Source organism: Ascaphus truei, chromosome 1, assembly GCF_040206685.1.
Source record: "Ascaphus truei isolate aAscTru1 chromosome 1, aAscTru1.hap1, whole genome shotgun sequence".
Classification (NCBI taxonomy): Eukaryota; Metazoa; Chordata; class Amphibia; order Anura; family Ascaphidae; genus Ascaphus; species Ascaphus truei.
This window is the reverse complement of record NC_134483.1, coordinates 188,038,717-188,065,168: the sequence shown is the minus strand read 5'-3', so window position 1 is coordinate 188,065,168 and position 26,452 is coordinate 188,038,717. Positions and strand designations below refer to the sequence as shown.

General features: G+C 47.1%; 1 protein-coding gene across 7 annotated transcripts in view; it reads left to right on the top strand.

The window, feature by feature from the left end:
- The first annotated feature begins 1,934 nt into the window (after positions 1-1,934).
- SLC35D2 (solute carrier family 35 member D2) overlaps positions 1,935-26,452 on the top strand; it is a 121,873-nt gene continuing 97,355 nt past the window's right edge. For 4 of the 7 annotated variants that reach the window (XM_075599198.1, XM_075599190.1, XM_075599185.1 and 1 more), the window contains exons 1-4: positions 1,936-2,178; positions 21,339-21,372; positions 22,538-22,624; positions 25,020-25,087. In XM_075599198.1, the coding sequence (XP_075455313.1) occupies positions 2,060-2,178; positions 21,339-21,372; positions 22,538-22,624; positions 25,020-25,087 (308 nt within the window). In that variant the 5' untranslated portion in view covers positions 1,936-2,059. Of the gene's footprint in view, positions 2,179-21,338; positions 21,373-22,537; positions 22,625-25,019; positions 25,088-26,452 lie in introns of all 7 variants that reach the window. The other 3 variants (XR_012801573.1, XM_075599213.1, XM_075599204.1) reach the window with 2 other exon arrangements.

The following is a 26,452-nucleotide window of genomic DNA, read 5'->3' as shown; positions in this document are numbered from 1 at the left end:
TCTTCTCTTTTCCCTCTTTTTCTCAATCCAATTTCTTATTCCCAGCCCTCCGTCTCTTTCTTTTCCCCTTCCCCCTATTTCCCTGCTTTCCACACATTCCTCCCATCACCCCCTCTATTCTTCCATTTCCTAAATGAGACCTGCTATGTCCACACTGGTGCACTCTATCATTTAAAATTATGAATTTGATAACCAATATCATGCTGAATCATGTAATGCTTTGTTAGTCTAGTTATATTACAAAGTTGAAATGATGTCATTATATCTTTAATTTCTCTAATTGTAATTGATTACTATCTGATTGAACAATGATATAAACAAACTGTACCAATTATAACACAACTGTAATAGGTGTGTGTTTCAATATCATTAGAATATAACATTTATATATTGGAAATGTCTATTACCTCTGCCATTACTTGTTTTTATTTTTAATTAATTATTTTCAATTAATTCTGTTTTTTCATTTTTGCTTTCTACAATAATTTATACATATACTTTATGAAATGTATGTTTTCATATCATTTGTATTTTATTAACATCATATTGTTATATCATATTCGACACGTAGATTGCTCAAATGTCCTTTTAATTTTGTTTTGTTTTTAACCTTCCTGTCCCAACTGCGCATGACACTGATGCCCAGGGGTTCCGTGCGATTACCATCCAGCCTGGACTCAGTGTTCCATCATGCAGCTTGCGGCAAGCCATTAGCTCATTGGCTGGATGACGTCACTTCCGGTTCATTCCGTGTGGACGCCGTCAGGCAGTGGGCTTGGCATCCCATCATGCCGCTCGCGACATACTCACAGCCCATTGGCTGGATGGCGTCACATCCGGTTAACTCCCGGTATATCAATGACCTGCGCACGGGTAATGTTCTCTTTGAAAAAGCCCATTTTGCGGGTGAAACGCGTTAGAGGTGCAGGGGTATGCGTCCCCCCTCTTTTTAATCATGCTTTATTAAATAATTGTTATACAGCACAGTCCAGCTTCAGCAACTTTTTCTTCTGCCTCGTGGTGCCCGCTGAATTGCCTCTCCTCACCGGAACAGGCATACTTCCTCTGATTTTATAGAAGTCTACAGAATTTGAATTATTTTCCTAAGACATTGTTGCACTATTTTGTGTCTTCTTTCATTCCACATACCACCATTGATTGAGTTGCGCTCCCCTTCAACTTCCACACGTATGAACCTCAGAAGCCTGGTCCTGTCCCCCCACTTCCACCACCGGATGACTCAGGCCTCCTGTTACCAGAAGGTATCATGCACCACACGATCCGTAATGGCCACATCTCCCACGGGGTAGGGGAAACACTGTTACATACTGTATTGACATCAATGTACAAAACGTTTCACCTGACGATGGGGCCAAGTCCCCTGAAACATTAGATCTCTGCTATGAGTCTTCAATAAATATCCAAGTTTTCATCTCAACCATTGTTTGATTCCTTGTGTGCAGCAGAGAACTGTATGTGGTTTAATATAAAAGCTCAGTGCTTATTACATTCATTGTCAAGACAATAAGGTCTATTACAGCAAAAGTTGTGCAATTCTTGGGCAAAAGACATCTGCACCACAAAAAAAAAAAATCCTATTGAAAATCTATTTTTGCTTTGACACATCTGGTGTAACGTGTTTGCTGTAAAATTGCACCACTGTGGGCACAGTGTTTCGGGCTAATCTGTTAGTACAGGGGTTACTAGCAAACATTAAAAAAAAAAAAAAAAGTCTAAATTTTCTCAGATTGAATAGGTGACAATATGATGAGTGACTCCGCTCATTAACACTGCGTTTCCCTTCCCAGAGGCGACACTGCAGAGGAGTCCTGGGTGTAAGCATTGTGTGAATATTAGTACAGTGCTACATGGGACTTATAATAAAAGTAAAAACACACCCTACAGCTCAACCCCTTCCTACACTGCACAGCAGCCACCTTACTCCTCCCTGCGTGTCACCTGCTACCGGGAGGGGCTGGGAGACCGTGTCCTCCGTGCCGTGCTGAGCCACCCCCGGTATGAGGACACAGTGCCCGGAGACTCGCACTGAGGAGGAGGCATGTCTCCCCCCCCGGAGCCCGCGCACCCGCGCACCGCCCGCCTCCTCTCCGCGCTGCTCTACGGGGTCAGCTCCTTCCTCATTGTCCTGGTGAACAAGAGGGTGCTCACCACCTACAGGTACCGCCCGGAAACCTGCCTTCCGCGGGGAGACGGGGGTCAGCCGAGCCGGGCAGGGCAACAAACCCCCACACCCACCCGCTGTGACTGACATATGTCTGGCTGATCCCATAGGTTTGCTTGGGGGGGCTGCCTGTGAGGCCACTGATATGTGTACGGTGCTGATTGATCCCATTAACGTGGGAAAGGCATGAGTAGGGTGATCCTATTTAACAGGTGAACCAAATGACGCCTGGGAGAGTAACTGGTATGTGCAAGACATAGTGATTGTTAACTCATTATTAGTGCTTTATTTATTAGTGCTTCATTATTAAAGTGCTTAGCAATCCCCTTGTGGCACGGAAGGGGTTACCACGCTGAAACTACACTATGGGAATCCCTGAAGCAGTATAGAGAATGATACTGTTGAAGGTGAACAAACCAGTTTATATTGGTCATCAAGCTTTATGATGACGCCAATCCCCAGTAATAACACAGTTGTCACTTAATGTTAACTATATGAACTGTGCCAGCCTGCAGCATGATTATCAGATAACATTGTAATCCATGTTAACCCTCAGAGGGGTATTAATGATTGCCACACTTGGGTCATCTCCCACAATGATCACCACACTGTGGGCAATATGTGTTTCTAATCTACTGGCTGCAAAAGTGAGGCCACAAAAAAATCATTCAGTGAGATTTATCTGTAATGTACCTGTGCTATATTTTTGGGGTTTAAACCAGTACATCTACAATCAGGGGTGTCCAAATTCAGTCCTCAAGGGCCACCAACAGGTCAGGTTTTCAGGATATCCCTGCTTCAGCATATGTGCTCAATCAGTGACTCAGTCATTATGACTGATCCACTGATTGAGCCACCAGCTGAAGCAGGGATATCATGAAAACCTGACCTGGTGGTGGCCCTTCAGGACTGGAGTTGACTACATGATACTACCCACGACCAGCCAAATTAACCCTATTCAGCCCTCACAGCGATTAAAACATTACATCAATGTTAACACCTATAGTTATAAAACAAATATCAATGTATTGCGTTGCCCCTCAGGCAGTAATGGATAATTAAGCAGAAATATTAACACCGTCAGTGCTCAAAGAAATCTGTAAGCTTTTCTTGGAGTGTATGTGTTGTAATTGTCCTCCAGCACAGAATAGGTTAACGTGTGGGGTAGGAAACAGGAAAGCGTGATGGTCACAATCAGCGGCGTGAAAATCCGCCTGCCCCTAGGCACTTACATGTGGTGGCCGCCTCTTTGCTGCCGCCCTCCTTCTCCATTCGAATCCCAGCGTCAAATGATGCCGCGGACGTCGGCAACGTGGCGGCCCATGGTAACACAACATCATGACGTAATTTGACGTTGCGACACCACGTTGCCATGGCAATGAGACACCGTGTGACATCACATTGGTGATGTCTGCAGCGTCATTTGACGCTGGGATTCGAATGGAGGAGGGCGGCAGCCACCACATGTAAGTGCATTCCCATTAGGCCCGAGAGTGCGTCAAATGTATATGGGGCGGACATTTTTGCCACCCCCAAATTTTGCCGCCTTAGGCCCGCGCCTAATGGAAAATCCGCCACTGGTCACAAAGTAATGTGCTACGGTATCTGCAGCCTCTCCTGTTTCCATATCTATGACAATGGTGTTCACCCTTTTCTTGGTTAAGGAACCCTATAATTATATTGTGAATTTTGTCGTATATCAGATGCATTGTAAGGAACCCCCACCCTCTGTAATAGCGCGTCTGAGATCAGATGCATTGTAAGGAACCCCAACCCTCTGTAATTGCGCGTCTGAGATCAGATGCATTGTTAGGAACCCCAACCCTCTCTAATAGTGTGTCTGAGATCAGATGCATTATAAGGAACCTCAACCCTCTGTAATAGCGTGTCTGAGATCAGATGCATTATAAGGAACCTCAACCCTCTGTAATAGCGTGTCTGAGATCAGATGCGTTGTGAGGAACCCCAACTCTCTCTAATAGCGTGTCTGAGATCAGATGCATTGTGAGGAACCCCAACTCTCTCTAATAGCGTGTCTGAGATCAGATGCAGTGTGAGGAACCCCAACTCTTTCTAATAGCGTGTCTGAGATCAGATGCATTGTGAGGAACCCCAACTCTCTCTAATAGTGCGTCTGAGATCAGATGCATTGTAAGTGTAACGATTTGTCCATTACTATGGTGTATGGTGCATATACCTGCTGGTAACAGGAGGGCTGAGTCGTCCGCCAGTGGTAGTGGGGATACAGGACTAGGCTTCTGGGGTTCATACCCCACATATCTCTTTAGCAGTGCAGTGCCTCCATCTGCCGTAGGCTCCAGGAACTGAAGGTAATCTCCCACGGTAGAACTATTACCTCTCCCCCTGTAGGGTCACACACCAGGCAGGAGGTATATAACAACAGGAATGGTTTATTGTCTTCTGTACAGCACAGTTACAAGGCAGGCTTCTGCCCGATGCAGTACTCTCAGCTCTCACCGAAGGATGGTCCCTTGACCGCCACTACATGCCAAGGGCACCCACAGCCATCCTAGCTCTTCCCCACATCCCTAGCAGAGGCAAAGGTATGGTCCACACTCACTCTTCCCCGGAGGGAAGTGCACAAGGGAAGGCACCAATCGCAGGCTCCCAGTTGTGACCTGCCTTCCTCAGTGGGGGAAGGACACTACTAAATTTAGGGTGGTCCTGCCTTTAAGTACTGCCAGGAGGAGGGCACCAGTTCTGGCTCATGATTGGTCATGCCCAGGCCTGATGTCACCGCCTCCCGCTGTCACTCAAATGCAGCTCCTCAGAGGGGGGAAAACCCCATAGCAACTACTGGCAACCTGATTGAACCAGGGTTTATTGCCAGCCCAAGGGCAGAATAATATCCATCAGGTGACCTGGCTACACTCTCCCTCTGGTGGATTCTCAACAACCCTGCTTGGGTCCTAAATTGTCGGGTACCATTGTCGAATTAACCTGAACATAACAAGATCACACTTCACATAATTGATATCACATTATTATGCATGATATACATACTGTGAATACAGTACATGACAGTTTTATTTGAATACACATCCACGATATGGCTGCCATACTGAAACATACGTTCCTCCGAACATGGAGAACCTTTTTATCAATAATAGTGCCCTGGGTCAGACTTTCTTATTAGCGCTCATGACTCATCAGTGACTGTAATGGAATACACTCGTTTTGGGTTTCATTTTGAAATGTACTCCACCCTATCCATATACAGTACACTGATCTGCCTACCTTCCAGACATACACCAAATAAGCTATTCTCTCCTGCATGTTATGGAAAGTGCTCCGGCTGTGTTCTAGCACATAAGCTTTTACAGCTTATGTTAACCACTGTTCCCGGTTTGCGTAAATTTCCCGCATTAACGTATCGGGGACATATGGGTACTCAAACCCATGGGAGTTCCGGTACTTTTGTACTACATGTCTCTCAGCTTGTCCAATTTTAGTGAACCGGCGACCCTCGGCCTGACCTGGCAGGACCCAGTATAATGGTTCTTGAACCAGAGGTTCATAATTATCTAGGGCATTACCCTTAGGTTATATAACACCCAAACTAATCTCCGCTTCTCTTTTCCTCATTTCTCTGGCGTCCTCGTCGGGACTAAATACTCCTTTAGCCCACCAATCATCTACTATGGTTCCTGTCTCTAACAAGAACCTCGTGCGGCCCATAAAGTGCACGTTCCCCCTGAATCTAGGGTGCCACCACGGTAAATACCCGGCTGGCTCAACTACAGTGGACTCGGTGTTGGATGTGGTGCTTGAGATACCTGAAACCTCAGACGCAACAGACATGGCATAATGACTAACCTCACTGTTGACACTGCACACATCATCTTATATACATTTGTCCGCTTTCGCCAAGTGGTCGTCGGAACCGGAAGGTACCTCCACATTGGTACCGGAGAATCGCTGGTTAGGCCTCTGGACACCTCCACAGATGGTAGGCTCATCCGCCTCTCATGTCTCATGGTCGTGGTCATCGATAACGGGCTCAGCTGTTGTACAGAGTACAGAGTCGTTGGCACCATTCGGTTCATCTACAATTTCGGCTGGCATAATCGACAGCGGCCGAAACACCGAAGATTGACGACTACCGGTACAGGAGGAAGAGGGCAGGGACACATCTGCAGGGAAAATGCACCGGATCATTTCTGAGTCCACAGTGGCAATAGGCAAGGCCTCTCCAGGCTCCTGCGCCTCTGGGAACAACGGTGCCTCCTCACCCCAGACAGTCACCTTACCCAACATTTCGTGGGCTGGCTCCGGTTCACCGACCGTCTCTGGGTCCTCTGCGGGGACCGGGTCTGGTTCCGTCTCAGCCTGCTCGATGGTCATCGGGATACTCGAATCCCCTTGGGCCTCATCTCGGGCGCATGGGCCCTCCGAAGCCTCCATACTTGAGGTAGATCGTTGCTTGTTAGCAGCAGGATCGACACCTAGGTATTGGGGTTGGTCACATCCTTCTCTGCGAATTCCGTAGGCCGCAGCAGCGTGGGCTTCAGGAAACGTGCTCCACAGTGGGCACACTGGGCTCCCCAGACTAGTTCGCCACCTGGAAAGTCGCTCTTGGGACAGAGGCATCGAAGGTACCTCTTCCCTTCCACTGTTACCACCAAGAGTCCTCCTGGAAGTCTGCAGTGTTTGAAATCCACAGTAGCCATTCGTTTCTGAAGACACGGGCACAAGAGCAAGGGGTAGCTCACTCCTTTCACTCGCCAGGCTCAGAAGAACTGATGGTGCGGTCCGCTGCATCCTGTACCTCCCTTATTCTTCAAGGTCTTTATGCATTGGCTGAAGGCGTGTCTCCTCCCTCTGGTGGAGATTAGAGGAGGGGCACCCGGGTACGTGGATGGGGCGTGACTTTGACTCCTGGCTGAGCCAGTCACATCGCTTGGGTGGGGTTCTGGATTTCGCGCCAGATCCCCGCAGGATTTAGGAAAAAGTTAGAGTGCAGCCTGTTTGCAAGCAGCGCATGCGCTCTCCAACCTTGGCGGGAGATGCCATTTTAGCTCATGTAACTCACGTGGCACAATCCCTTCACAGACTACGCAGTGACTGCAATTCCGACAGGAATTTGTTCCTCATTGGTCCTCGCAGCACATAGATTAGCAGTCTACCAAGAGTAGGTTGTACCCCAGGCTAGCAAAGCTCCATCTTGATATGCTGCATACGATTATAGTCCATTACAAGGACTCTGTGGTTCCATGATCTGGCTACTGGCTAGTAGTACTCTGGGTTCTTCCCTATTAGTACCCTTACGCTGCCCCGATGGCTGTTGGCATCGCGGACCCTATACAGGGCGACTTAGAACAGCAATAGCCTTCTTGTCTCCAGACCATTCACCTGATAGGGCCATCTAGGTCGTTCTTTGCGAGGAATACTATCCCCCTGACTACACCTAGCCTCCCTCCTTCATTAGCACTTGTTCTGGAAGCATACCTTGATACTTCCAGCTTTATTTCACTGAAAGCCTGTCCTGTTACAGATCTCAGCAGGGCCTCCAAATGTAATGGTGTTTTCCCCACCCGGTGGGAGATTTTTCCATTACTACGGTGTATGGCGCATATACCTGCTGGTAACAGGAGGGCTGAGTCGTCCGCCGGTGTTAGTGGGGACACAGGACTAGGCTTCTGGGGTTCATACCCCACATATCTCTTCAGCAGTACAGCACCTCTATCTGCAATAGGCTCCAGGAACTGAAGGTAGCACTATTACCTCTCCCCCCTGTAAGGTCCCGCACCAGGCAGGAGGTATATAACAACAGGAACGGTTTATTGTCTTCTGTGCAGCACAGTTACACGACAGGCTTCTGCCCGATGCAGTACTCTCAGCTCTCACTGAATGATGGTCCCTGGACCACCACTACAGGCCAAGGGCACCCACAGCCGTCCTAGCTCTTCCCCACCTCCCTAGCAGAGGCAGAGGTATGGTCCACACTCACTCTCTCTCCCAGAGAGAAGAGCAAAAGGGAAGGCCCCAAACTCAGGCTCCCAGTTGTGTGTCCTGCCTTCCTCAGTGGAGAAAGGACACTACTAAATTTAGGGTGGTCCTGCCTTTAAGTACTGCCAGGAGGAGGGCACCAGGTCTGGCTCATGATTGGTCATGCCCAGGCCTGATGTCACCGCCTCCCGCTGTCACTCAAATGCAGCTCCTCGGAGAGGGAAAACCCTATAGCAACTACTGGCAACCTGATTGTACCAGGGTTTATTGCCAGCCCAACGGCGGAATAGTAGCCATCAGGTGACCTGGTTACATAAGGAATTCCAACCCTATCTAATAGCGGGTCTGAGACCAGATGCATTGTAAGGAACCTCAACCCTCTCTAATAGCACTTATAAGATCAGATACATTGTAAGGAACCCCAACCCTCTCTAATAGTGTGTCTCAGATCAGATGCATTGTAATATCTTCTGTATCTGGTACAATTTTGAAATGACCTGACAATTGCAGGAACCCTCTAGGGATGCCCGGGGAACCCAAGGTTTCCGAGGAACCCCTGTTAAAAAACACTGAGCTATGACAATAGCAGCTTTGTGGCGCCCTTCTGTGACATGAACATGGTTATCACATAATGGTAGTTATTTATTTTTGGATAAGGGGGGTATGGGCTCCTGCTGCAGCTATTTAATGTCATTAATCGAACATGGTGTAACAACCAAGAGAAAGTTGTAAGTCCCACAGAACAGGACTTACATAGACTCCAAAATAGGGCATTCTAAGGTAGGTACAAAAGATTATATATTTATTTATTGAACAAACAATTGAAAAGGACAAGACAGACAAACTATGATAAAAAACTAAAAAACATTTTGTGGACTGTCTTCATATCCTGCCTATAATAGGTCAAGGACACTCCCACAGTGGGCAAAAAATACACAGCTATCCCAATGCTGGGTGGGGAGAAAAAAATGAATGTCTCTCCCAAACACCGAGTGTAACTGTGTGGCTAGCTAAAGAATGATTAGCCTAAAGTGAGTTGTGCAAGAATGTATGTAAATACATGTAAGCTGCAACAAGGTATACAAGTCCAAAACCTTGATTGAGCTACAAAAGTGTTCAATGCAGAGGATACAACTAGTACAGAGAATAATAGCCTAAACTGCAACAGTGTGACAGTTTAAGTCACAGAGTGGACAGGGCAGATCTCGTGTAAAACAGGATGGCAGAAACACACATATATATATATATATATATATATATATATATATATATATATATATATATATATATATAAAACACATCCACACCGGGGGAAGGAACAGCACAGATAACATTCCAAGAGACACTGTTTTTAAGTATACCTTTTGCTTCATTCATTGTAACATCGCTGGAAGAAGAGATCAGTGTATCTCGAAAGCTCGCACAAATAAAAGCATTTCGTTAGCCACAGAACGGTATCATCTATTTATTTTTCGATTATTGAAGCTCGGCTAACACGGTACTGATACCTCTACACATATATATATATATATGTATATATATATATATGAGTGCTCATTTGCATGTCATTTCCCAGAATCCCTTGCTGCAGTGGAAGCGCTGTATGCTGGGTGACAATGGGGAAAGACAGGGTTGCAGACCTGTCTAAGACATGCAAATGAACATACAGTAATATTTACAGTTGCTATATATATATATATATATATATATATATATATATATATATATATATATATATATATATATATATATATATAAAAGACAGAAATACAATGAGCGCAACCACACTGAAATTAGTAAATAGAATAATTACCACATGTAATGGAGGGTATATACCCTTACAGTCTAACTTTCCCTGACTCAGTCTGCAGCCAAAAGGTCTACCGCTCCACGGGCTGGTAACGAAAATTTCCAAAGAGAATGACCTAGGCGCAAATGGAGACAAGAAAAAACAAACATAGGGTAGTATGTTCTAACAAATAAACCGCCAGAAGGTATAATATGCACTCACAGCGTATAGGATAATATCAAGCCTTGTATCCACTCTGGGATCTGGAACAATTAAATGATGAGTCTGGAACAGCTGGTCATCCACAGCAATTGCAATCTCGAGCAAAGGTACCCATGCAGGAAGAGAGATAGAACACAAATAGCGTAACACAGTTTATTAAAATTATTAATAAAAATGACTATAAGTAAAAGACTCACATTCTGTGAGATATCATAAAACTTTTGAGAATTCTGAGCATCTCACACTCATTGAAAAAGGGTAGTAACACTATGCAGATTTCTTCAACAGTCCTTAGTCTGTAGATATGTAACCAATAGGGAAATGAGTCCAGGTTGTAAATAGCACACACACTTAGTGTCTCTACTGTTCCACACAGTCTCCTTGTGTGAGCTGTCTCTTTCCGTTCTTATCAACCTACATAGGTCTATCTCACTGCACCTAATGTGCGTATAGTACTCACGGTACTTAAAGGTAGGTGCTGTCCGGTTTCACATATAGAGAGTTCTTTCTGTTTTCCCACGAAGAGTTCTCAATCTTCCTCCGGTCACCCACGTCTCCTGGGGACGCCACGTGACGACGTGGTGACGTCACTCCCTCTCGCGAGAGTTCGTCCGGTGGGCTGTGGGAGCGGGGCCTCAATCCTCTGCGCTGCTAGTCTTCCTGCAGGCAAATAGTGGGACAAACGGCCACCGGCACCTCTTGGCTGCTGTCTGCTGCTACTCCTGCTGAATACACTGTGTTCACTGTCTGTAAACCACGCCCTACGCGTTTCTCCGTTAGGCTTCGTCAGGGGCTGATTCAGAATCAGCCCCTGACGAAGCCTAACGGAGAAACGCGTAGGGCGTGGTTTACAGACAGTGAACACAGTGTATTCAGCAGGAGTAGCAGCAGACAGCAGCCAAGAGGTGCCGGTGGCCGTTTGTCCCACTATTTGCCTGCAGGAAGACTAGCAGCGCAGAGGATTGAGGCCCCGCTCCCACAGCCCACCGGACGAACTCTCGCGAGAGGGAGTGACGTCACCACGTCGTCACGTGGCACGGAGCGTCCCCAGGAGACGTGGGTGACCGGAGGAAGATTGAGAACTCTTCGTGGGAAAACAGAAAGAACTCTCTATATGTGAAACCGGACAGCACCTACCTTTAAGTACCGTGAGTACTATACGCACATTAGGTGCAGTGAGATAGACCTATGTAGGTTGATAAGAACGGAAAGAGACAGCTCACACAAGGAGACTCTGTGGAACAGTAGAGACACTAAGTGTGTGTGCTATTTACAACCTGGACTCATTTCCCTATTGGTTACATAGCTACAGACTAAGGACTGTTGAAGAAATCTGCATAGTGTTACTACCCTTTTTCAATGAGTGTGAGATGCTCAGAATTCTCAAAAGTTTTATGATATCTCACAGAATGTGAGTCTTTTACTTATAGTCATTTTTATTAATAATTTTAATAAACTGTGTTACGCTATTTGTGTTCTATCTCTCTTCCTGCATGGGTACCTTTGCTCGAGATTGCAATTGCTGTGGATGACCAGCTGTTCCAGACTCATCATTTAATTGTTCCAGATCCCAGAGTGGATACAAGGCTTGATATTATCCTATACGCTGTGAGTGCATATTATACCTTCTGGCGGTTTATTTGTTAGAACATACTACCCTATGTTTGTTTTTTCTTGTCTCCATTTGCGCCTAGGTCATTCTCTTTGGATATATATATATATATATATATATATTGGAGTCTATGTAAGTCCTGTTCTGTGGGGTTTGCAACTTCCTCTTGGTTGCTACACTGCTAGAGCGCGTCCCTGTGCTGGAGGAGGGAGGAGGTTAGGTGAGAGCGCGCACAGACAGTGCTGGAGCGCGCTCCTACTGGAACGCGTCCTTTCCCTACCAGAGAAGGGGGTGTAGAGAAGGGGGGGTTGAAGGGGGTCCATCGCGGGCCGCACGGGGTGCCCCGGCGGGCCGCATGCGGCCCGCAGGCCGTATGTTGTGCAGCCCTGGTGTACACTATCCATCCTACTATAATATACATCCCCTTGTTAGTTCCCTTAGACTGATTTCTATATGCCAAGTATGGGCGTCCGCAGAAATTTTTTCAGGGGGGGGGGGGCATAATTTTAACGGCCAGTGCCGGGGGGAGACCAGGGGAGACATAGGGGGAGGTCCAGGGGAGGCTGTGGGGGGGCCAGAGGAGGTCCAGTGGAGGCCGTGGGGGGCCAGAGGAGGTCCAGAAGAGGTCATGGGGGGACCAGGGGAGGTCTTGGGGGGACCAGGGGAGGCCGTGGAGGGACCAGGGGAGGTCGTGGGAGGACCAGGGGAGGTCTTGGGGGGACCAGGGGAGGTCTTGGGGGGACATGGGGAGGTCGTGGCGGGACCAGGGGAGGCCGTGGGGGGACCTCTGGAGGCCATGTGGGGACCTCTGGAGGCCGTGGGGTGACCAGGGGAGGCCGTGAGGGGATCACTGGAGGCATGGGGGGACCAGGGGAGGCAGTGGGGGGACCAGGGGAGGCCGTGGGTGGACCAGGGGAGGCCGTGGGGGGACGAGGGGAGACCAGTGAGGGGGCCAGAGGAGGCCAGGGGAGAGGCATGGGAGGACATGGGACATTGCTTACCTGCTCTATGCTGAACAGAAGAAATGGCGGCTTCACAGCCCAGAGCCTGGCTGCGAGCCAGAAAAAAGACAATCCGGGCAAAGCGCCAGCCAATCAGGTTGGGGGGGTGAGGGGGCGTCCTGCAGGGGAATTGTAGGGATCGTCAGTGGGTACAATCTGGTTGCCAGGGGTGACTGGAAGGCCGGATGTGTCAGCACTGTGCACGGGGATTTTTTTTTTTTTGCGACTTAATTTTTTTTTTGACTGGCACGGCCAGGACTGCGAGTGATCCAGGGGGCCAAGCGCACCCCCCTGCCCCCTCCTGCAGACGCCCATGATGCCAAGGCGAAGGCCCAAGTTCTACTCCCCATTATGGCCGGTGCTATCTTGCTATCTGAGCACGTGGCCAAGAGTCAGACAATAGGACACAACAGCGGGCTATGAATAACCAAAAGCATATTTATATCAAACCCCTATAACCACAGATATATTAACATAAATGTGATCCTCTATGGGAGGATCATATACATACAGTCACAATACCTTTAAAGTGTTGCGCAGTTGTGTGCCAATGTCTGTCGGAGTTCCCATGACCCCGTGTTATAAGGTGCCCATGTTGTAGGTGCCGGCACAATGTTGGAGCTCTTATAATCAGTGTTAACTGTAGCAGGCCTGTCTCTTCACAAAGACTTCAGTACCCTTGTCTATAAGAGAGGATCCCCTCTCTGCTTACTCACAACTCCCTTAGTCAGGTAGGCTGATAATCCACTTTCAACTCCACTCAGGGAGCGTGTCTGTGACCTAGTCACCTAGCTCCACTTAGTTGTCCTCCTCAGGATCTGGTTTTCAGGTCGCAGCTGCTCTCTGTAGCTCTGGTCTATTCCTGCTCCCCTCTCTTAACTCCTCCTTTCTTTCCTGCATTTCCTAGGTACACCGACCTCTGATCTTTTGCACTGATTGGCTGTAATGTCATGTAATGTCTTGTAATGTCTTGTAATGTCAAATACAAAGAAAATGTATGTAGGGATATGCTATAAACCACCAAATATCTGTGAGATTGAGGAAGCTAAAATACTTTTGCAAATGGAGAAGTCATCAAAACTAGGTCATGTTTGCATAATGGGTGATTTTAATTATCCAGACATAGACTGGGGCAATGAGATTAGCATTACAACAAAATGAAACAGGTTTTTGGGGGTGCTTAAAGACAATTACACGATCCAAATTATTGAGGAACCAACCAGGAGAGGGGCACTACTGGATTTGGTAATATCAAACAATGTAGAAGTAATAGCAAATATTCAAGTCCTGGAACATTTGGGTAACAGTGATCATAACATGGTCCCATTTGAAATAAATTCTCAAAAAACAGATTACTTGGATTCAACAAAGACCGTAAACTTTAGAAAGGCAGATTTTAATAAACTGAGGACCAATCTACAAGTAATACACTGGGATGATGTTTTTGCAGGGAACAATGTAGAAGATAAATGGGCAGTCTTTAAAACATAGTTAGAAAAGCACACTTATCAGTGTATACCCTTGGGTAATAAGTATAAAAGAAATAAGTCAAAACCAATGTGGCTAATTAAACAGGTAGGGGAGGAAATGGAAAAGAAGAGGCAGGCATTTAGATTCTTTAAGTCAGAAGAGACGGAGGCAGCATATCAGAATTATAATGAATGTAACAAAAATTGCAAAAGGGCAATCAAATTAGCAAAAAGGGATAATGAAAAAAGGATTGCAATAGAAAGTAAGATCAACTGTAAAACTTTCACACCTCCCCCCCAAGATGAAGGCTCCAGGACAGTCACAATTTCTGGTGGCTTTCTGAGTCTGGAAGAAATTGAGGTTGTGGAAGTAAAGCAAAGTATTCCTGACTGATAAAGTCCTTCAGCCTGGTGGTAGTCCGGTAGTCCTTGCCCCCTCCATAGTCCATGTCCATCAGGGCAAAGTTCTGGGGTGACACCACACTTGTTTCCCCCCTCCATCCAAGGTTTCCCTCCCCGGGTTTGGGGACACTGACCACTCAGGTCACACATGACTGCAGGCTCTTGGGGTGGCTGGCTGCTGCAATGCAGGGTTGAAAATTTTGAATTGCTTGTCCATCTTCTTGGGACAAGGCTGCCAGCACCAATGCCCCCTGGTCGGTCATCATAGTCAGTCTTTTTTTAGAAAGGAAAGGTATACAGGGATATACCTAATAAGTAAACATGAGAAGGATGTTGATCCAGGGAGTAATCCGATTGCCAATTCTTGGAGTCAGGAAGGAATTTATTTTCCCCTTATTAGATATCATTGGATGATATGTCACTGGGGTTTTTTGTTTGATTTCCTCTGGATCAATAAGTAAGTATAGATATAGGATAAAGTATCTGTTGTGTAAATTTAGCTTAGGTTGAACTTGATGGATGCATGTCTTTTTTCAACCTCATCTACCTTGTAACTATATGTGTCCCTATCTCAGCAGCAGGGGCTTATGGGAGTTGTAGTCCTGCTGTTGCTCTCAGTCATTGGCTCATTAACAGCAGCACACACCAGAGAGGAGCCAGCCAGGGGATAGCTTGTATACATAGCTGTATCCTATCAAGAGGCTTACATATGTATACACTTTATACACCCCCAATAATATGTGCGTTTATATGCACGCACCATAATATGTGTTTCACTTAAAGGTGTGTTTCTGTCTAGTTTTGCTTTTTTGTACTAGGTGGGAAGCGGGATCTCCAGAGCTGAACTGTGCTAAATTCAGCTCCAGGGACCCCCTTCTTCCTGAGATACAGAGAAGGTCACACTGGGCGAGCAGTAAGGCGGTTTAAAGGTCCCGTGTGACGTGGGAGTTTTAAACATGCATTAGACATTGGCATGACTTTCTCCGGTATGTATCTCGGGAAGCAGGGGGTCCCCGAAGCTGAAATTAACACGGTTTGGCTTCTTGAGACCCCCTGTTTCTCAAATAGGGGAATGCTCCTTTAATGCATCCCACCATAACATGAGTCTCTACATTTGATGCATTCCATCAAAGGCCCATATTCACTAAAGGGTGCTAGACTTTAGCATGCCCTAATTCAGTGATTCTCAACCGGGGCTCCGCGGAACCCTGGGGCTCCGTGAAGCAGTCCCAGGGGTTCCGCCTGGCCGCCCGCACACACTGCGGCCCTTGGCTCTCCCCCCTTCACTCTCCTCCTCCCTCCTCGGAGCGCGCTCTAGTAGCACGGCACTTCTGGTGCCTGCTGAGCGCGTGCAGTCTTCCCGCTTTCTGCACGCTGCTGATGCCACCTGAGGTGAGGAGATGCTACCTGGTGGAGGTGGTGGCGGTGGCTGCTGCTGCTGGGAGGAGGGGGGGGGGCGCGTTTTGAATGCAACATGCATTGTATTTTCGGTGATATGCGGAGGTGTGTGTTTTAGTGAGCAAGTGTTTGTGAGTGCCTTTGTCAGTGCGGAGAGCAGGTGCATCGGAGAGCAGGAGACAGAGGGGCGGGGCTAGTTGGTGCTGAGACGTGTGAGTTTTTGCCCCTCCTAGCTCCGTTTTTGCCCTCCCAGCTCCGTTTTTGCCCCCACTCCATTTTTGCCCCCCCCCGACACACACAGTGACAGACACCGTGACAGACACAGTGACAGACACAGTGACAGACACAGTGACAGACACAGTGACAGACACAGTGACAGACACAGTGACTGACACCGTGACAGACATAGTGACAGACACAGTGACAGATACAGTGACAGACACAGTGACAGACACCGTGACACACTCAGTGACACACACACAGTGACACACACACCCTGACACACACACCCTGACACACACCGTGACACACACACAGTGACACACACCATGACAGACACCGTGACAGACACCGTGACAGACACAGTGATACACACAGTGACACACACAGTGACACACACTGATACACACAGTGACAGACACAGTGACACACACTGACACACACAGTGACAGACACACTGACACAGTGACACACATAGGGACAGACACCGTGACAGACACACTGACACACACAGTGACAGACACACGGACACACACCAGGACACACACACACTGACACACACACTGACACACACAGTGACAGACATCGGGGGGCTGTTGCTGGCTAGCGTGTTGTGAGTAATGCTCATGGGGCATCAGTTGAGTCACATTGCTGTTCAGTTTTTTTTTAGCCAGCTTGAATGTTTAATTTCATATTACAAATTTGATAGCAACTTTAACTATGGAACAGCTACGCTCCTGCAGTACATCTCCTTCCTCCCTTCTCCTTCTGTCTCACTGAACCCACTTTCTCGTCACCCCTTCCTTTTTCTCTTTCACAAAGGCACAAAAAATAATAATCACATGGCTAGTGAGTGGGATACATTATTGTTTCAGAAACTAGTGCAACCCTGTTTCCCTCCCCCCCCCCCCAGTCTCTAAGGGAGTGTGAGGGATGCATGGGGGTTGGTTACAGGTGTGGTGGTGCGTACCTGTGAGGAACAGGAGGGCCTGAGCTTCCCGCGATGTTGTGGGGGAGTCAGGACCGGGCTTCTGGGGTGGTAGCCTCCATATTATCTCAGTGGTGCAGCGCCTCCATCTTCTATACTCCCAGGGTAATGGGACAGGACCGGTATAGAAGAACCCCTCGGGTCCCAGGGTTATACTCTCCAAATCACACACAGTCTTTACGGGTGCAGAACAGTCTCTTTATTTGACAGGGCAACGATATCCCAACGATACGGCTTTCAGCAGCCACAAAACAATCGCCAGGGCCAAGTACAACCTGCTCAATTCCCCACGACCTCCTCCTCTCCTTCCCTCCAAGTCACTCGGCCGACAGGATGGTCTGAGCTAGGGCGGCAATACCCCGTGGCCCACCCCCAAGGTTATTCTCGGGGTGGGTCTTGATTTCTATTCCCATCACCCCTGGCAGCGGGGTGAGGGCATTGGTCCACCAGTCTATGATTCTATCAGCTCCACTTACAGACGCTGATCGGTTTGGTTCCTCTCGCTCTCAACCGGCACGTTGCGCCGGGGAGCCCGCAGCCTCCCGATACTCCTCGGACCGTTCCGCAGGACTCGTGGCTTACGGCCTAATACTCAGCAGCCTTAGACTCTTGGTCTCTCTGCTCGCTCGAACTCTTCATTAAAGGACCATCAGTCAGAAAGGAACATGGCACACAGCAAGCACGAAGAACAACCGCCACTCGCTGGAGTGGGCTGCTAAATATAGCGCTAGCCCCTCCCCTCCTGGTGTCAGCAGAACCTCCCTCTTGCTCACGCCTGCAACAGAGTCCAGGCCTGCATCTACCATTCGGGTTAGGGCTATGACGGGGGAAAACCCATAATGATTACTGGCGCCTGATCTTAACAGGACTTACCGGAGTAGAAGGAAGATAGGTATAGCCTGAGCTGTTTACAGGGGGCTACACTAGTTTTCAACATCAATTTCTCACTCGTAATTAATATGCTATGAAGCAGTCTTCCCTGGGCTGGGGAATAGTCAATGTACATTTCAATTAATGAGGCAAAAATCTTCTCTGGTGGGGAGCAGGCATCTTCAGGGGATGTGTGAGATGCAGGGGGGGGGAGAGTGATGTGACATGCAGGGGGGGAGAGTGATGTGACATGCAGGGGGGAGAGTGATGTGACATGCAGGGGGGGGAGAGTGATGTGACATGCAGGGGGGGAGAGTGATGTGACATGCAGGGGGGGAGAGTGATGTGACATGCAGGGGGGGAGAGTGATGTGACATGCGGGGGGGGAGTGATGTGACATGCAGGGGGGGAGAGTGATGTGACATGCAGGGGGGGAGAGTGATGTGACATGCAGGGGGGGGGAGAGTGATGTGACATGCGGGGGGGGGGAGTGATGTGACATGCAGGGGGGAGGAGTGATGTTACATGCAGGGGGGGGGAGTGATGTTACATGCAGGGGGGGGAGTGATGTGACACGCAGGGGGGGAGAGTGATGTTACATGCAGGGGGGGAGAGTGATGTGACACGCAGGGGGGGAGAGTGATGTGACACGCAGGGGGGGAGAGTGATGTGACATGCAGGGGGGGAGAGTGATGTGACATGCAGGGGGGGAGAGTGATGTGACATGCAGGGGGGAGAGTGATGTGATACGCAGGGGGGAGAGTGATGTGACACGCAGGGGGGGAGAGTGATGTGACACGCAGGGGGGGAGAGTGATGTGACACGCAGGGGGGGAGAGTGATGTGACACGCAGGGGGGGAGAGTGATGTGACACGCAGGGGGGAGAGTGATGTGACACGCAGGGGGGGAGAGTGATGTGACATGCAGGGGGGGAGAGTGATGTGACATGCAGGAGGGGAGAGTGATGTGACATGCAGGGGGGGAGAGTGATGTGACATGCAGGGGGGAGAGTGATGTGACATGCAGGGGGGAGAGTGATGTGACATGCAGGGGGGGAGATTGATGTGACATGCAGGGGGGGAGAGTGATGTGACATGCAGGGGGGGAGAGTGATGTGACATGCAGGAGGGGAGAGTGATGTGACATGCAGGGGGGAGAGTGATGTGACATGCAGGGGGGAGAGTGATGTGACATGCAGGAGGGGAGAGTGATGTGACATGCAGGGGGGAGAGTGATGTGACATGCAGGAGGGGAGAGTGATGTGACATGCAGGGGGGGGAGAGTGATGTGACATGCAGGGGGGGAGAGTGATGTTACATGCAGGGGGGGAGAGTGATGTGACATGCAGGGGGGGAGAGTGATGTGACATGCAGGGGGGGAGAGTGATGTGACATGCAGGGGGGGAGAGTGATGTGACATGCAGGGGGGGAGAGTGATGTGACATTCAGGGGGGGAGAGTGATGTGACACGCAGGGGGGAGAGTGATGTGACACGCAGGGGGGGAGAGTGATGTGACATGCAGGGGGGGAGAGTGATGTGACACGCAGGGGGGGAGAGTGATGTGACATGCAGGGAGGAGAGTGATGTGACATGAAGGCGGGAGAGTGAGGTGACATGCAGGGGGGGAGAGTGATGTGACATGCAGGGGGGGAGAGTGATGTGACATGCAGGGGGGAGAGTGATGTGACATGCAGGGGGGGAGAGTGATGTGACATGCAGGGGGGGAGAGTGATGTGAGATGCAGGGGGGGAGAGTGATGTGACACGCAGGGGGGGGAGAGTGATGTGACACGCAGGGGGGGAGAGTGATGTCACATGCAGGGGGGGAGAGTGATGTGACATGCAGGGGGGAGAGTGATGTGACATGCAGGGGGGAGAGTGATGTGACATGCAGGGGGGAGAGTGAGGTGACATGCAGGGGGGGAGAGTGATGTGACATGCAGGGGGGAGAGTGATGTGATATGCAGGGGGGGGGGAGTGATGTGACATGCAGGGGGGGAGAGTGATGTGACATGCAGGGGGGGAGAGTGATGTGACATGCAGGGGGGGAGAGTGATGTGACATGCAGGGGGGGAGAGTGATGTGACATGCAGGGGGGAGAGTGATGTGACATGCAGGGGGGGAGAGTGATGTGACATGCAGGGGGGAGAGTGATGTGACATGCCGGCGGGAATTGATGTGACATGCAGGGGGGTATATGAGGAGGATGATGAAGATGAGGGGTGCTGGGGGAGATATGCTGATGATGATGATGATGATTTTACCCGTGTGGCCCAATTTTTTAAAATATGTATTGGGGGTGGGGGTCTTTTACAAATGTATTGGGGTGGCGAGGGTCTTTTTAAAATGTATTGGGGCAGCGGGGGCATTTTTAATATGTATTGGCGTGGGCATTTTTAATATGTATTTGCGGTTGCGGGTATTTTTATTATGTATTGCGGGGTAGGGTTACATGTAATTAGGGTTGTGGGTTTTTTGGGTCTGTATTTTGTGGGGGGATTGAGTGAGAGTGAGGTAATTGACGGAAGGTAGGGGCGAGTGAGAGGAGAGAGGAGGGGGAATGAGTGAGGAAAAGAGGGAGTAAGAGTGAGACGCAGGGGAGATAAATACATGCGAGGCGGGAGGGGGGGGGAGAGTGAGTGGAGATGGAGGGGAGAGAAATACCTGGGTAGAGGGTGGGAAATAGAGGGAGCTCGTGAAGTGTGAAATTAATATAATATGTATCAATCAGATATGGGTTCCCCGAGATTTTTCAAAAAACTTCAAGGGGTCCTCCAAACAAAAAAGGTTGGTAATCTCTGCCCTAATTCAACAACCTATACTGAATATGGGCAGTGATATGTGAATCACATAACTGCCATTGTTAGTCTGCTGGAATGGCTCAGTGAGTACAGGCACCAACTTTGCTGGGTGCCCTGGTTCAAATCCCAATGTCGGAACCTTGGGCAGGTCACTTTATCTTCACCAAAACATAGATTGTAAATTTATCAGCACGGGGACCACTGCACCTGTAAAATTCTACAAAGTGTATTGTGTAATTGTAATTATGAAGTGCTTTGAGTCCCACTGGGATGCAACAACATGATTATTATTTCCATTTCTAGTACTGCTTTTGGTATATTTGTCAACTCCATAGTCCTGTTTCATTATTGTGTTTTGTTAAATAAGTATTTCTAATCTTTATTTTTACTTTTTTTTTTTTATTTACATATATAAGTTTTCCATCTTCAACATTTCTCGGAATTGGACAGGTATGTCTTGCACACGTTTATTAACATAATTTCGTAGATCTTTACATTTGGATCAATGTTGCTGATAAGATCTTACAAAAGTGATAGAACAATAAAAGCGGAATAGGTGACATCATCCTTCCCTGTGTGTTCTTCAGCTCTGATCTATAACAGAAGCAGCACAATTATTAAACCAAGAATAGCAATTTCTTCTTTTGCTATAATCGGGCTTTTGTTTTTCGGAGGGGGGGGTGTTTCAATAAAAAAATTATTTAGAAATGTTTAGTAGGTTGTTATAGCTACTAGTGCACACTTATTTTTCTAGTGCTGTAATGTTGCTGAAAAAATAACAAAACATGCTGCAATGATGTAGATTGAAGCATGTTTAGTAATTAGAAGCCATTTCTCACACGCCCACACTTTGCTGGGGGGCTTTATTAATCTCCCTAGCTTGCCTCTTGTGGGATCATGTTGCACCCAACTCCCTAGGTTTGAGCAGACTGTTCACCACCCGACAAAGCAAGAATAAGACAAACAATGGTACAAAGTCTGAATGCAAGGCGTATTTCACCTCTTTACACAACAAACTGCAGAATTACAGTAGGCTCAGCATTGACAAAACTGGGGAAACTGTGAGTTCAAATAGCAGAAGGTTATTCAAAGAAAGAAAATGCCATGAAAAGGAATGAGATTTTTTCCCCTTATGAATCTCTGCTGCTACAGTGGTTCCTATATCAGTGTTACATTATTATTTGTTTGGACCTGGGAATTGTGATTAATGAACCAATGCGTTAAACCAGGGGTGTGCAAACCTTTTTGCCTGTGCCCCCCTGTTTGCTCTCCCCCCTTGCTCATGTCCCCCTCTGACCTTTTCTCCGGTGTTGACTGATGTCACGACACCATTTGATGCCGCGCCGCCAAAAGCTGCCGGAAACAAGGTATTTAGAGGCCTCGCGTGCTCACCCGGTATTTCATTTAAATGTTTTCGGGAAGAGAGCAGGGCCTCTGGAAGCGCCGACCGCCCCCCCCCCCCCCATAAAAAAAATGTTTTGCCCCCCAGTTTGCGCACCCCGGCGTTAAACAATGTAATTATGAACTTTTCCAGGTATTATTATTATATATATTTTTTATGTAGCTATTTATTTGATAGCTATTTACTTTTAAACCCTGTGCTCTGTTTTCTTAGATGGCAATCACAATCATCATACTGTATGTTGGAAAGCTGAATCGAATCATCACTTTCCCAGATTTTCACCGGCAAATTCCGAAGAACGTAAGCAATTGTTTTTTTTTTTTCCTTTTCTTTAAACTCCAAAATATTTTCTGTACACAATAGTTCTCTATCATCAAATTCTATATTCCTTTATCAGTTAACCCCGCTGACATTACTTGGGCCCCTCAGTAAAAAAACAAAAAAAACACTTAAAGGTAAATGTTTAACAGTATAACTTGTTCGATGTTTAATAGTATAACATAGTTTGATTTCTACTAACGGCAACTTTTGTTTTGCCGGGTTGTCAAGCAAAATCAGATTGTTAGCAAGAGAGAGATATGCTATCTCAGGCCTTCTGAATGTTTTTGTTAGCTCGGGGGCGTATTTCTAGCTCAGGGGTGGCCAACTATTGTCCTCAAGGGCCACCAACAGGTCAGGTTTTCAGGATATCCCTGCTTCAGCACAGGTGGAGCAGTCATTCTGACTGAGCCACTGATAGAGCCACCTGTTCGGAAGATGGGACATCCTGAAAACCTGACCTCTTGGTGGTCCTTGAGGACTGGAGTTGGCCACCCTGTTCTAGCATATAACACGAGGATCATATAATTTGTGTCTAATTCCTCCTTTTGACAGTCCCCCAATCACAAGCTGGCACACACTGAGCGCAACCTAGATACTGTACATAGGGGGAAATAGTTGCAAGAAAAAAAATTAGTTTTACTCCAAAATTGCCCTTGATACAAAGACCCCCTGCATCTTGATAAATGACCCACGCAGAACCAAAATGCTGATGTATTACATTGCATGAATATCAATGTTTGAATACACATGACATACTGTGCAGCTCCTGCACACACAGGAGTCCAGATGCTTCCATGAAAGATGTATTCTGGAAGGCACCCCGTTTTTTTCTGAATACTAAATGCTTTACATTGACATTTGCGGGTAACGAGATAGCTGCATGTTCTGGCAGTGAGATGAAGCGATGGCGTGGAGGGTAATTACATCTTAATGCAGCTGTCTTTCTCTTATTGAAAATGGTAAACAACACTTAAAAAAACAAAAAACATGGCCTAGGGAAATGGCCACTGTGCGGCGTGCCGTAGACCCACACTACTTGCTTCATAGAGAGCTGACGGAGACTGATAGGAACAAGATGCTGCATCTGTATTTGTAATGCTAAGTTCCAAGTAGAAGATTACCCCAACATAATTTCCCATTTCTTTCACAATAGACTCAATTTCAGCAGCAAGATATTCTCCAAGTATTTTAATTACAGGCATACCCCGGTTTAAGGACACTCACTTTAAGTACATAAGTGCGTAAGGACATATCGCCCAATAGGCAAACAGCAGCTCGCGCATGCGCCTGTCAGCACGTCCTGAACAGCAATACTGGCTCCCTACCTGTACCGAAGCTGTGCGCACGGGGAGACTGTAGAGCCTGCTACAAATGCGTTATTTACATCAGTTATGCACGTATATGACGATTGCAGTACAGTACATGCTTCGATAAGTGGGAAAAAAAGGTAGTGCTTCACTTTAAGTACATTTTTGCTTTACATACATGCTCTGGACCCATTGCGTACGTTAATGCGGGGTATGCCTGTACATGTTTAAAAAAAAAAAATCTGTATTATAAATAGTACAGCAGAGTACAGGGACAGCACAAATCATGAATAATGATGAATTCTCATTGTTGGTCAATTTGACAACATGCTATTTAAATAAAATACTTCCCAAACAGTTTTAAAATATGCAGTTTTTACTAAAATAGCTTGAGTGTTCTGAAAAAAAAAAACTCTCTACCTCCGTTACATTGTTCCCTAAATGTGATTCACATTGGAATGTGTGTACTATGTACAAAGAAGATGCATCATATCAATGGCAGGTAACATGAGCTCGAGCTCAGATGCCCCATATTGGAGCTTAGTCAATCCCGGCCCAAGGCCCATATTCAATGTACTGTGAAACCTTCTTTTCAACGCTGGAGAAGAGATCGTCTTTATTCAAATAAACAGGACTCCGATGTTCTCTGGTCGGGGGTAAACTGCATCACAGCATATCGAACACGGGCTAAAATGTGCTGAAGCGACCGATCGGGTGGAATTTTGTCCGAAAACAGCCCCATCAACACATGTAGAATCAACCCCTAAATGTTTTTATGCAAATATCTTGTCTGGCCAGTAGATGGCAATAAAAGGCTTAGGTAAAGTGTCAGATTGGACCTTGACAGAGTCATTCTATCCAGGGAACCTGTATTAAGGCATTAGATTAATTGCAGAGAACTGTGCTAGTTGGTAAACATCATTACACAAATCAGGACATTAAAAATAATTAATGCCAATCTCAAGATTTAGTTTGTGCATTGTGTATTTAAATGAACATGCTCCATATTGCTTCTTAACATGTTTAAAACCATTGATTTATATAATTTATTTCTCTTTATATTGCAGCTGTTTCCTTTACCGCTACTTTATATTGGGAATCACTTAACAGGGTTATCGAGTACTAAGAAGCTAAGGTAAATAAAGGATTAAGATTGGGGACTGCATTCTGTATAAATTCACTGCACCATCTTTAAAAAATAAATACAAATAAAAGTGTTGTTTTTCATATGTTTTAATCACATTCCCTCTAGGATCAAACGCATTTTCTTTTTCATGTGAAATTCTTTAATAAAAAAATAGTTTTTGGTTTCAGAAAATAATAAATGCAAAATAATCTTAGCGGGACTCTTAAAAATGGTACATTTTCTAGGAAGTGGTTAATAATTGGGCCCAGTTAACATCAACATGGTAATTTCTGCAGGATGAGGCACTCACTTGCCCCTTCCCAAATATATATTGTGTATTCAAATATATATTGTGTATTTTTAATTTGCTGCAGCAGCGGTGCGCAAACTGGGGGGACGTGAGGCTTTATTGGGGGGGGGGTGATGCGGGCCAAGCGGTGGTTACAGAGGTCGCGCGCTAAGAGCACGAGGCCTCTGTAAATTTACTTACCGGCTTCTTGTCCACGCATCTCCATGGCAACCCGGCGTCAAATGACGCCCGTTACCATTTAGAAGTGACGTCAAATGACGCAGCGGGTCACGTGACAGGATGTCACATGACCCCGCAGCGTCATTTGATGCATAATTAAAGGCGAGGGGGGGGGGCGCGACCTGGGAGGCAACAGGTAATGGGGGAGCAGGGAGTTTGCGCACCGCTGTGCTGCAGTACCTGCTATTAATTTTTGTGGAGGGTTCCAGCACCTCTCTTTCTCTATAAAACATAACTGCTCAAACCGTTAAACAAAGTAAACAATTATTAGTTGGCATCCTATGCTTTAGACTGCATCTCTAATAAAACCTGGTTTGACTGTTTGTCAATGACTAGGTGTCCCTTTTTTAACTTTTTGGTTTGGATCATCTTACTAAATTCACTCAAAAATAATTTCCTAACCTATGTTAGGATATGCATGCCAATAATTTCACAGCCTGTAACCTATGCTACGACTTGTATACATGCTTCTGGATTCTTTTGAACGCCAGTAAACCATCCTCACACAGATGTGACCCAAAACATTGAAACAGCTGTCTGTGAGTAGGTTTACTGGCTATATACTTGTTTAATCCAGGCTGAGCTGAAAAGCTGTGTAATGCGGCAGACATAAGCTTACAGGGCTCCATGTTAAAATGGATTAGAAGCAAAATTTGACACTGTATGCTCATTTACCTGGTTCAATTCCTGGTGTCGGCTCCTTGTAACCTTTGACAAGTCAATTTATCTCCCTGTGCCTCAGGCACCAAAAACATAGATTGTAAACTCCACGGGGCAGGGACCAGTGCCTGCAAAATGTCTCTGTAAAGCGCTACGTAAAAGTAGCAGCGCTACACAAGAACATG